The 13,422-nt window shown below is 30.6% G+C and overlaps 1 protein-coding gene across 1 annotated transcript; it reads left to right on the forward strand.

Annotated features, from left to right (window-relative positions):
• Positions 1 to 4,087: 4,087 nt before the first annotated feature.
• Positions 4,088 to 8,715, forward strand: LOC127181454 (SLA class II histocompatibility antigen, DQ haplotype D beta chain). The gene is made up of 5 exons (XM_051136214.1): positions 4,088 to 4,461; positions 5,855 to 6,124; positions 6,310 to 6,591; positions 8,333 to 8,449; positions 8,550 to 8,715. Exons 1-5 carry the CDS (start codon positions 4,326 to 4,328, stop codon positions 8,573 to 8,575), a joined length of 831 nt encoding a protein of 276 aa, XP_050992171.1. The 5' UTR covers positions 4,088 to 4,325; the 3' UTR covers positions 8,576 to 8,715.
• The last annotated feature ends 4,707 nt before the right edge of the window (positions 8,716 to 13,422 follow it).

Consider the following 13,422-nt stretch of genomic DNA (forward strand, 5'->3'; position numbering starts at 1 on the left):
AAAACAAAAGATAAAAAAACTGACCTAGAGCTAATATAATGTAAGCTAATGTGTGTGCTAAAATTATATATACAATTGTGCTAAAATATAGGTGCATGTATATATATATATATATATATATTACATTTGTAACATTTGAAATGGATCAAAAAAGTTAATCAAAGTTGTCCTAAGACAAGAACGGGTATTATATATATAATTAAATCTGGTCTGGTGCAAAACATTACTAAAACTTCAACTAAATTAAAATGGAAAATACAAAAATAAAATCTAGCTTTTAATTAATAATAATATTAATAAAATATTTAAAATATCAATACAAATATCACAGTATTTACATAATATTACAATACCTATAAAAGTATATAAATAATATTAAATGAATTATTTTGTCATTTCAGGTATTTTGTCATTTCATCAAATGTGGTCTGGTGGAAAACAAAATTTCTAAAACTAAATTAAAATGGAAAATACAACAATAAATATACTAGCTATTCATTATAAATAATATTAATAAAAATATTTAAAATATTAATGAAAATATCACAGTATTTAAAAATATGAAGAAAAAAACTATAATAGTATATAAATAATATTAAAATAACACTGGAACTGAAGAGAGATTTCATTTTAAAAGAGATTTTTTAATTTTAACAAAATTAAAAAAAAAATTTTTTTTAGAACATTATTGTTTACCTGAAGTTGTTTGCATAAAAACAAAAAAAAAAACTTGAAAGAGCGTTTTACTAGGGATGGGCGATACCTCATATTTTATTTTCGATCTGATATCGATATTTTCAAGCCAAGTATCGTCGATATCAATACCGATACCAATACCTGTAAACTAAACTGATCTTTTAAATTATTAAAAGAATAAAATCAGTAATTATACTTACTTAACATTATATTTGAAAGTCATGTGTTTTAAACATTTCATAAGCGTTTTTTTTTTTTTTTTTTTGATAACGCTGTCAGAAATAAAATGTACTAAAATTTTGTATTTTAGCTCTTTACTGGGCAGTAACTTCATCAGTGCACCTTTCTTTACCCCTAAAAGCCAGGGAGCATACTAGTACCATACAAGTACACACACATTAAGGGTAGATAAGGTACAAAGGTGTACCTTGGAGGGTACCTGATGAAAAACAACCATGGTGTTACGTACAGTGGGTACGGAAAGTATTCAGACCCCCTTAAATTTTTCACTCTTTGTTATATTGCAGCCATTTGCTAAAATCATTTAAGTTCATTTTTTTTCCTCATTAATGTACACACAGCACCCCATATTGACAGAAAAACACAGAATTGTTGACATTTTTGCAGATTTATTAAAAAAGAAAAACTGAAATATCACATGGTCCTAAGTATTCAGACCCCTCAATATATTTAACTCAGGTGCTGTCCATTTCTTCTGATCATCCTTGAGATGGTTCTACACCTTCATTTGAGTCCAGCTGTGTTTGATTATACTGATTGGACTTGATTAGGAAAGCCACACACCTGTCTATATAAGACCTTACAGCTCAGTGTGCATGTCAGAGCAAATGAGAATCATGAGGTCAAAGGAACTGCCTGAAGAGCTCAGAGACAGAATTGTGGCAAGGCACAGATCTGGCCAAGGTTACAAAAAAATTTCTGCTGCACTTAAGGTTCCTAAGAGCACAGTGGCCTCCATAATCCTTAAATGAAAGATGTTTGGGACGGCCAGAACCCTTCCTAGAGCTGGCCGTCCGGCCAAACTGAGCAATCGGGGGAGAAGAGCCTTGGTGAGAGAGGTAAAGAAGAACCCAAAGATCACTGTGGCTGAGCTCTAGAGATGCAGTCGGGAGATGGGAGAAAGTTGTAGAAAGTCAGCCATCACTGCAGCCCTCCACCAGTCGGGGCTTTATGGCAGAGTGGCCCGACGGAAGCCTCTCCTCAGTGCAAGACACATGAAAGCCCACATGGAGTTTGCTAAAAAACACCTGAAGGACCCCAAGATGGTGAGAAATAAGATTCTCTGGTCTGATGAGACCAAGATAGAACTTTTTGGCCTTAATTCTAAGCGGTATGTGTGGAGAAAACCAGGCACTGCTCATCACCTGTCCAGTACAGTCCCAACAGTGAAGCATGGTGGTGGCAGCATCATGCTGTGGGGGTGTTTTTCAGCTTCAGGGACAGGACGACTGGTTGCAATCGAGGGAAAGATGAATGCGGCCAAGTACAGGGATATCCTGGACGAAAACCTTCTCCAGAGTGCTCAGGACCTCAGACTGGGCCAAAGGTTTACCTTCCAACAAGACAATGACCCTAAGCACACAGCTAAAATAATGAAGGAGTGGCTTCACAACAACTCAGTGACTGTTCTTGAATGGCCCAGCCAGAGCCCTGACTTAAACCCAATTGAGCATCTCTGGAGAGACCTAAAAATGGCTGTCCACCAACGTTTACCATCCAACCTGACAGAACTGGAGAGGATCTGCAAGGAGGAATGGCAGAGGATCCCCAAATTCAGGTGTGAAAAACTTGTTGCATCTTTCCCAAAAAGACTCATGGCTGTATTAGATCAAAAGGGCGCTTCTACTAAATACTGAGCAAAGGGTCTGAATACTTAGGACCATGTGACATTTCAGTTTTTCTTTTTTTAATACGTCTGCAAAAATGTCAACAATTCTGTGTTTTTCTGTCAATATGGGGTGCTGTATGTACATTAATGAGGAAAAAAATGAACTTAAATGATTTTAGCAAATGGCTGCAATATAACAAAGAGTGAAAAATTTAAGGGGGTCTGGATACTTTCCGTACCCACTGTAAGTACTAAAATGTATAATAATGATAATAATAATAATAATAATAATAATAATAATAATAATAATAAATATTATTATTATTATTAGTAGTAGTAGTAGTAGTAGTAGTAGTAGTAGTAATTATTACCATGGTTTTTGCTACAAATATTATGGCTGAAATAATGTTCCTGTAGTGTTAAACATGGTAAAAGGAAGCAAGCCAAAAGAGAGAGTGTTAACCATGGTAAATTTGTTGTTACTGCAGTTTTACTACAAATACTGTGGTTACTGTAGCAAAACTGTGTTCTCGTGTGTGTGTGTGTATGTGTGTGTGTGTGTGTGTACTTGTTTTTGCTACATTGTGGGGACCAAATGTCCCCACAAGGATAGTAAAACCTGAAATTTTTGACATTGTGGGGACCGGCCTGCATATAACATATAACAACCAATTTGAACTTTTAACAACCAGTTTAAATAAATTTACTTACACAGACTAGCCTAATTAAAATAAATATTTCATGTACACTATACTGTTCAAAAGTTTGAGGTCAGTACGATTTTGTAATGTGTCTTTAACTATGCTAACCAAGCCTGCACTTATTTTAACAAAAAAAAAAAAAAAAAAAAAAAAAAAAAAAAAACAGTAAAAACAGCAAGATTGGGAAAATGAACAATTAAAATAACTATTTTCTATTGTAATATATTTTGAAAAATGTAATTTAAAAATCATCTGTGACCAAAGCTGAATTTTCAACATCATTACTCGTCTTCAGTGTCACATGATCCTACAGAAATCATTCTAATATACTTTGCTACTCAAGAAACATATTTAAAAAATAAATAAATAAATAAATAATCATGTACACTATACTGTTCAAAAGTTTGAGGTCAGTCCGATTTTGTAATGTGTCTTTAACTATGCTAACCAAGGCTGCACTTATTTTAACAAAAAAAAAAAAAAAAAAAAAAAAAAAAAACAGTAAAAACAGCAAGATTGGGAAAATGAACAATTAAAATAACTATTTTCTATTGTAATATATTTTGAAAAATGTAATTTTAAAATCATCTGTGACCAAAGCTGAATTTTCAACATCATTACTCGTCTTCAGTGTCGCATGATCCTACAGAAATCATTCTAATATACTTTGCTACTCAAGAAACATATTTAAAAAATAAATAAATAATGCTTTATTATTTCAATGGCATGAGAACAAGAGGAAGAAACATAATTTCTGATTATTATCAATGTTGAATGAAGCGTCAGTAGCGAACGCTATCTGTGATTGATTGGTTCTGTCTTTCAGCATTTGCGTGTGTTCCGATGAGCAGGAGAAATAGTTCTGTCCTACACAATAATAGTCTATTGTTCCTCTTAGAGGCTTTATGCACCAAACTTCTTGTTGAATAAATAAATATAAATGGTTAAAAATGCACTTTAGAATCGATGTTTTTATGTGAGGATCGATCCGCCCATCCCTAAGTTTTACTGGCATTGTGTACTTTTTTCCTCCTAGTCTCAAATCATGAGGAAGTATCCAAAAGCAGGGAAGCGTATGAATGCTTTCATTATTCAGCCTGATTTTCAACACTCTGCTCCTCAAACAGCACTTGAAGAACAACACGGAGATGAAGTGGACACTCAGATTTGGACTTGTCCTGGTGGGCTTTGCTTTTTGGTGTGTTTCGTCTAAAGGTGAGTTTAGTTTCTTGAAATTGCTGTTATACGACAACAGGACTGACTTGTAGGGCCAGTTTGGCAATTTTACGGTGACCGATCAGAAACATTAAGCTTCTTCGTATGTTTTTTAAATGTACGTTCCTGTTTGAGCTTTCTAAAACCTCAATCCGGATAAATAAAATGACAAATTTCTGATTTCTGGCGATTTCTGAATTAGTTTCTATGATTCCATGAAGAACCTTTAAAGGGGCCATGAACTGAGAAGTCAAAATTAGTTTGATCTTTTGACGTATAAGTGGTGTTTGCACTATAAAAACATCCAAGTTTCATAAGTAAAAACTTTCTCATTAGTCTGAAAACAGCTACCGTTGAGGTCAAAAGTTTACATACACCTTGCAGAATCTGCAAAATGTTAATTAGTTTAGTTTTTTAAATAAGAGGGATCATACAAACTGCATGTTGTTTTTATTAAGTACTGACCTGAGTAAGATATTTCACATAAAAGACGTTTAAATATAGTCCACAAGAGAAAATAATAGTTGAATTTATAAAACTGACCCAATGTTTTGTTTAGTGATAGTTGTTCATGAGTCCCTTGTTTGTCCTGAACAGTTAAACTGCCCGCTGTTCTTCAGAAAAGTCCCGCAGGTCCCACTATTTATTTGGATTTTCAGTATATTTTAGTATTTGAACCTTTTCCAGCAATGACTGTTTGATTTTAAGATCCATCTTTTCACACTGAGGACAACTGAGGGACTCATATGCAACTATTAAAGAAAGTTCACGTGCTCACTGATGCTCCGGAAGAAAAAGTGATGCATTAAGACCTGGGGGTGAAAACTTTTAAAATTTGAAGATCGGGTAAATTTAACTTATTTTGTCTTCTGGGAAACATGTAAGTATCTTATGTAGCCACTGAAGGGCAGTACTAAATGGGAAAAATATGATATTTAGGCAAAATAAGATAAATGTACACATCTCCATTCTGTTCAAAAGTTTTCACCCCCCAGGTCTTAATGCGTAACTTTTCCTTCTGGAGCATCAGTGAGCATGTGAACCTTCTGTAATAGTTGCATATGAGTCCCTCAGTTGTCCTCAGTGTGAAAAGATGAATCTCAAAATCATACAGTCATTGTTGGAAAGGGTTCAAATACACAAAAAGAGAAATTAAAAACAAAGGCAGTTCCCCTTTAACATTAATGGAAACTTTCCAATCCACAAAAGACTCTTTACAGTGGAAAAAGATTCTTTAGATTATTAAAATGTTCTTTAAACAAAGAAAAAGTGTTTATTTTAAGAACTGTTTACTAAAAGGTGTTTTGGGGGAGCAAAAATGGTTCTACTATGGGTTATTGAACTTTCAAGAACATATCTTAATTTATTTAAAATAATTGTCTGTTCCTTTCAGATGTTTATGTGTTCCAGAACGTTGTTGACTGTGAGTTTAGCAAAGAGGATTTGTCTGACATGGTCTACAAAGTGAAGCTGGTCTTCAACCAAAAGCTTATGTGCAGTTACGACTCAAGGGTGGGCAAGTATGTTGGTTATGATGAGTATGGGATTATTAATGCTAACCATTACAACAATCAGAGCTGGAAGATGAAAGAGCGGAAGGAGGAGGTGGAAACGCTGTGCAAAGCTAATGCCAGACTTTATATCAAAAGCGAAACAAGAAAGGGTAAGCAACCTCAACTCCTCACATTTTACCTCAGTTTATTCAGCAAGAATATAAAAGCTGCTTGTATTCTTGCTTTGAACCGAAATAATGAAGTTGCAAAAAACTGGAAGTGAAAGTAGAGAGTTGTATCAGTTATATTTGATGGGTTTATCTCACTGTGATTGCTCTTGTTGTCTTCTCAACAGTGGCACCCGTTGTTATCGTACGCTCCAATGGTAAGGCTCGTTACGGTCAGCTGACCACGTTGGAGTGCCATGCGTACGATTTCTATCCCCAGGCCATCAATGTCACCTGGCTGCTGGACGGATCAGAGGTCACTGGTGACGTGGTCTCTACTGAATTCATGGATAATGGGGATTGGAGCTACCAGATGCATTCGTATCTGGAGCTGGTGCTCCATAGAGGAGTCACAGTGAGCTGCCGAGTGGAGCACAGTGGGCTGGAGGAACCTCTCGTCGTTCAGTGGGGTGAGATACGCTAGTGATCAATACTGACTATTGATTAGATAACTGCTGGAATTTGTCAGTGGTAATTGGTAGGATGATTATGACAATCAGTGCACATCTCACATACTGTTGGCTAAAAGTATATAATTTTTTTTTACATTTAAATAAAGGTGAAATAAAATAAAAATAATATTTGAACTAAACGTATAACTAAAACTGAAATAAAAAATAAATAAATGGTAATATTTACAAAAATAAAATATTAATAAAAATGACTAAAAATTAAAATGATAAATAATAAAAACTTAATTAAAATTCATTAAATATTAAAATAACTCTGGAGCTGCTGAGACATTTTGTCCATGACCCAACAAATGTGGTCTGGTGCCTAACAGAATTAAGTTAATATTAACTGGGGGAAAAAAAAAAAAAAGCTAATTAAAAATATGAATTAAAAACTATAATAGTAGTATATAAATAATATTAAAATAACAGGTATTTTGTCCACGATTCATCAAATGTGGTCTGGTGCAAAACAAAATTATTAAAAATTAAACTAAATTAAAATAGAAAATACAAAAATAAAAACTAGTTATTAATTAATTATTAAAATATTGATGAAAATATCACAGTATTTAAATAATATTAAAATACCACTGGAACTGTCAAGGCAATAACAAATTTACTAAAAATGTAACTAAAATTAAAATAAAAGGCTTATTAAAAATAAATAAATAATAAAAATGAAAAAAATAATATTTTATATTAAATAATAATCTTAAAATAAAAATGGAAAATACAGTTAAAACTTTAATAGTATATAAATAATATTAAACTGACAGTGGAATTGGCAAGGGAAAAAGAAGTTAAATTAAAGCTAATTAAAATATTAATAAAAATAAAATCAAAATGACTCTAGAACTGAATAGGCATTTTGTCCATGACCCAACAAATAATAGCAGAATTAAGATAATCTTAACTGAAAAAAAAAAGAAAAGCTAATTAAAAATATGAACAAAACTATAAAAATAGTATATATATATATATATATATATATATATATATATATATATATATATATATATATAAGTATCTATTTTGCCCACGTCTCCTCAAATGTGGTCTGGTGCAAAAAAAAAAAAAAAAAAATCAAATTAAGCCAAATGAAAATTAAGCCAAATTAAATTAAATTTAATTAATTAATAAAAATATTCAAAATATTAATGAAAATATTACATTATTTTAATAGTATTAAAGTGCAACTGGAACTGTCAAGACAATAACAAAATTACTAAAAATGTAACTAAAATTAAAATAAAAGGCTAATTAAAAATAATTTTAAAATGTGGAATTGACAAGGGATTTTGCCCACAAAGCATAGCAAAATTACAAAAAAAAAATGAAATACAAATTAAAGCTAATTAAAATAAAAATTAATAAAAATAAAATACTAAATAAATAATAAAATGGAAATGACAAGGTGTTCTGTCCATTACCCAGCAAATGTGGTCTAGTCCAAAGTTTACAACACTTCTTGTTTTCCCTTGGCAAATACGAAGTGGCATCTTTCAAAAGCTCCCGTATGTTTTGGTTCATGAACTACTCGCTCTTCTGAAATCATGCTGGACTAGTTTCCAGCTAGTAAAATCCACATTCTTGCATTGTTGTTTTATTGTTGTTGATTTGCATGTACTGTTAAAACAGGTTATTCATATCTGTCACTGGTTCATTTTCTTCCTCTTTCATCTTTTCTCACACTCAGACTCGAGCTTTCTCGATACCAGAATCACAAAGATAGTTGTGGGTTGCTCTTTTTTCATTATCGGCCTTGTTGTGGCCCTTTCTGCTCTATACTGGTACTTCAAGAAACAGCACAGAGGTAAACCTCTACAACTATTGGTCCTAAAAAATAATAAAACTATGATAATGCAGGATAGCTCTAAAGGAAATATGTAAACACTTTTCTTGTCTTTCCCTAGGTTTTAACTCTCTTCCCCTGCATTGAGAGTTGTAATGATTTTGTGATGTTAAGGGTTGAATCCAGTAGGAGTTATCAACTCTGCTTTTGCATGTGTGTATGTAAATATTTTATTTCCTCCTGTTGTTGTATATTATTACTACTTTTAATAAAGGCTTAATGGCTTACCCATGCATGATTTCCTCTGGCTTGTTTACATATCAAAGACCAATGCTTTAAACAAAATATGGGGACAGACAGAAAAAAGCATGCAAAATACATGCCTCAATATTGCAACAAAAAATCAAAGAGGTTTATGAAATGGTGTCTGAAAACATGCATGTCTATAGGGACTCACTGATGATTTATTTTTAATCTAATGGTGTTGAATGATATGAGTTGAGATGGAAAAGCTGCAGAAAAACACTCTGCCTGCATTTTCTCCAACAGCCACGTGGGACTGTGGTTAATTGTTCTCTTCCTTTCCCCAGATGCTTCAGCGCTGGTTTGGATTTCAGAGCACAGGTGCAATGCAGAGCTCATTCACAGTCAGTGATAAGTCAGTGTATTATCACTCCTCAGTTCAAGAGCTCTTTGTGTTAAAGCTCTTCACGTTTCCCTTAAGAATTTCATTAGAGTTATATTTTATCTAGGAACAAACTTTTTAAATAACAAAACTAGTTTTTTTTTTTTTTTTAAATAGTTTATAAGATTTATAAAAAAAAAAAGATTTTTTTTTTTTTTTTTTTTTTTTAAAGAATGCATAGAAATTCCAAAATAAATGATTTATTATTTATTAATTTATTAATTTTTTAAATTGTATTAAAATAATATTTAATTAAATAAAAAATAATTTAAAATTAATAATTTAATTTTTTATTAATTTGATTCTTATTAAAATAAATGTAACAATATTTTTAAATATAGCTTGCAAATTAAAATGCAAAGTGTATAATATTCAAGTTACACATTTCTAGCAATTGTGCAGTTAATTTTCATACTGTATCTTCAAAAAGTTTAGGAATGTATGTCCTCTCCCCAAATTTGTCATTACTGAAGCACAGTAATACATAATTTAAAAAGAAGGATTATATTGACCTATTAAGATTTAGCTTACATCTACATTGTAAATATATAGTTTTTCTATTTTACTGAAACGTTTTCAGAGATAAATCAATAACAATTACAGTTTAACCAATATTTCAAGTGTGATTTATGAATTTGTCGTATTTTTAATCTGTTTTATTGAAACAGTTGATCATACTGATTTCAGAGTCAAGGATTCATTAGTTTGATTATATATTGAATAAAACACTATCATAGCATTTTAGTTAATAAATCAGTATACTTTATTTTTGACAAGACATCTCATGTTTCGGTCGTAAAAGTAATGTTTTGGTAGGGACCACATCACATTATTTATTTTAACCGGCATACTAAAACACTAAAACATACTAAAATACTAAAACTTTGCATAACTGTACAAAAATGTTGTTTATTTCCCTCAAATATGAGGATTGTGTGTTCCCTTTTGTCACTACTGAAACAATGTTGACATGTTTCAGTCGTGACTGTTTCGACAGCGACAATTTTATGGGATAACATCCAAAAAAAAAAAAGAAAAATGTTAATTACTCCCAAAAAAAGTGTTTAAATATAGAAAAAAAAATCACATTCTTTAAAGTTACACAGATTTCTCATACTTTTGAACACATTTAACATTACCTCAAAATGATGGGGTCTGTCTACTCACACCATGTAGCTATGAAACGGGGACACATAAATATTTCCTAATCATATATGTAGGGGTGTAGTTAAAATCAGTCTTGGCCAGTGGACTAAAACATACACTGATGTTTTGGTAGTGACGTGAAAATGCAGGACACATCTTTTTATATGAAGTTTCATAATTTACAAAGAAAATATAAAATATATATTTTTGAACATCACTTAAAAAAATCAAAAAGATATTTTTAAAGACAACAATGGAATAAAATGCAAATTTCAATATCATTTTCATACGTTGAAATGTAGGAATTAGGGTTCAGGACAGCCACCCTCAAACTGAAAGTACCCACTTGATGGTTTTATATAGGCCTATATTAAGCTTACAGATATTTTACATATTATTGTGGGCTTCAATACATAAAATGATCTTAGTAAACATCTCAAATTTGAATACTTAAATGCTTTTTAAATGTGCTTTTTGGCTGGAAAGCAGTTTGCACCAATTCTGTAGAATGGCCTGTTTATATACTTAGAAAATATATTTTTTAAATAAATGTAATATACAAAATACCTATTGAAATACATACTGAAAATAAAAACATCTGGTAAATAAAAATATTCTTTTCACAATAAAACGACAAACCAAATGCGGATTGTATTTTGAACATTAGCGCAGCGGGTCATTTGTGTTTTTTTTTTTTTTTTTTTTTTTTATTGAACTTTAACGAAAACAACTACATACAAATACAACAAAATATTTTACATACAAGAGCACATGTCTTACATGTCAGGGGCAGTGCACATATACATGTATAAAAGAATACAATAAATTAATAAAAGTAAAAAAAAAATAAAATAAAACATAAAATTAATAATAATAATAATAATAATACAAAAGAAAGGCTTTTTATATAAACAACTTGTACTTATTAAACAGCTGTATAGTCTTTTTTGCTTTTAAATTTTTACTTTTTTCTATTGTCTCCAAATATATTTTAATATCAACTTTAAATTGTTCAAAATTTGGTAATTTATCATTCCATTTGGCTTTATGAATATAGTAACGGGCAACTATAATAATCAAATCAAGGATAAATATAAAACTCTTATCACCTGCAAGTGAAAAACATTTTGGCATAATATCAACTTCTACAAGATCCACAGAAATCATAGCTTTTTGTTGTATATAATTATTCAGTTCTTTCCAAAATATTTGTGACTTAGGACATTCCCAAAATAAGTGATTAATCGTTTCAGGGGAAACTTTACAAAAAACACAGGTGTCTTCAATGTTCACCTTAAAACGCTGCACCACAAGTGATTTAAATTTTATATGAAACTTCTTTCACTTTATTTGTGATGCAATACTTATGAGGTGTCATCCAAATTTTATTCCAATCAAAATGTTTTTTAAATAAAGAAATCCAATGAGTAGTAACAGCAAGTGCACCTTTAGATCGAAGCAGAGAACGCAAAAAATATTATTGCATTCAGAACTTATAAAATCCTTGCCCTGCAATTTAACACAAGAAGTAAATTCTTCCACTGATTGTAAAGAATAACTATTGCCTTCTAATAGTCTCAAAATTTCTTTGGGTATTGCATGTAAAACCAACAGATATTGTATAGGCTCAACTGAAAAGTTATGAATATGAACAAATTCTGTATGATTGTATAAATTACCATCCTTACTAATCAACTGTTTTACCCAAATAATGCCCTTTTTAAACCAACTTTCAAAAAAATTGTCTTGTTTCTAAATCTTATATATTTATTATTCCAAATGGTACATTTATGGGGGGAAAAAATTATAATTATACATGAGAGTCCATGCAAGTAAAACTTGTTTATGGAAATTTGCAATTTTAAGGGGTATTTTATTAATATCAAAATCACATTTTAATAAGAATTCTATACTACCTACTTTTTCAAATATAAAATTAGGTACTGTATACCATACACTCTCCTTATTTTTTAATAATTTTTGAGTCATTTTATTTTAACTATCATATTAGAGGTCTTAAAATCCAAAACATTCAACCCTCCTTCAATTTTAGACCGACAAATATTTTCTTTTTTAATATAATGCGATTTGTTCTTCCAAATAAATGTAAACAGTTTAGCATCTATCATTTTTATTAATCAGGGAGGTATATCTAACACTTGAGCAGCGGGTCATTGGTTTGTTCAGTTGGACGCTTCTCCTCCCTCTTGTGGTCAGTTACAGTATTGCGATCATTTGTAAATTACTCCGGTGACGTTTTAGCTGCTCAGAACGATATAATTTTCTCTCGTTTCTCAAATGTATTTTAAAAATATTACATAAAATACATTTCTAAAGAAAAAAACACCCACCTTTTTTCCCTAAGCTTTACTCTGCTGCTTGTTCAGTTTAATTACGAGTCAATGCAATGCAATTTTCAGTCATTTTAACAATTTAATTTCATTGTCTTAAATAATCCTAAAGTGGTAAATTTGTACATTTTTCCCATTTGTTCTGGGACTACACGAATAACACAAACACAAACGTGCGTACTACTACTACAACTACTACTATTAATTAATAAAAAATTATACAAATTCCTCACACAATATTTCTTCCATGTTTTAAATTTGAATAGTAAATCAAAAATAAAATATAATTTTCATTAGAAGATCAATTTAATTAATATTTTATACCTTCATTTGATAACCAGAACAATATACAACACAGAATTCCACAGGACTATTGTAAAAATAAATAAAAGTTGTTTTTATACATTCAAATAAACAGACATGCTAAAACATATTTGGTAACAATAAAACGTAAGGTGAGAAAAAATAAAACATTTCATGGGGTCCTAAATATGTAACTTTTCTTAACTTTTGATAAATTGACGGTAAATTGTATAAGATTCATGGTTTTAATTCATTACACATCATTAATTACATTTTGATTAATAAAATTAAATTTAACCATTAAGAAGAAGTCCAGAAAAATGAAAACAAAACAGAATTAAAAAAAAAAAAAATTGGGGAAAAAATAGGGCCCTATTTTTGCATGCATCTATATATTTGCTACAGTTATAAATACATCTTCAAATTTATTATTTTATTTGTCTAACATATTTTTGTAAAGTTAGAATTTTGTTATAATAATTTGATATGTTTGCTATTTGCAGTGATTA

Source organism: Labeo rohita, chromosome 19 (assembly GCF_022985175.1).
Source record: "Labeo rohita strain BAU-BD-2019 chromosome 19, IGBB_LRoh.1.0, whole genome shotgun sequence".
NCBI classification, from domain to species: domain Eukaryota; kingdom Metazoa; phylum Chordata; class Actinopteri; order Cypriniformes; family Cyprinidae; genus Labeo; species Labeo rohita.

Excerpts from the sequence above, each read along its gene's own strand:
- LOC127181454 (XM_051136214.1), top strand. The coding sequence starts at position 4,326 with ATGCTTTCATTATTCAGCCTGATTTTCAACACTCTGCTCCTCAAACAG. Across the intron at positions 6,592-8,332 it reads ACCTCTCGTCGTTCAGTGGG|ACTCGAGCTTTCTCGATACC; the intron begins GTGAGATACGCT and ends TCTCACACTCAG. Across the intron at positions 8,450-8,549 it reads CTTCAAGAAACAGCACAGAG|GTTTTAACTCTCTTCCCCTG; the intron begins GTAAACCTCTAC and ends GTCTTTCCCTAG.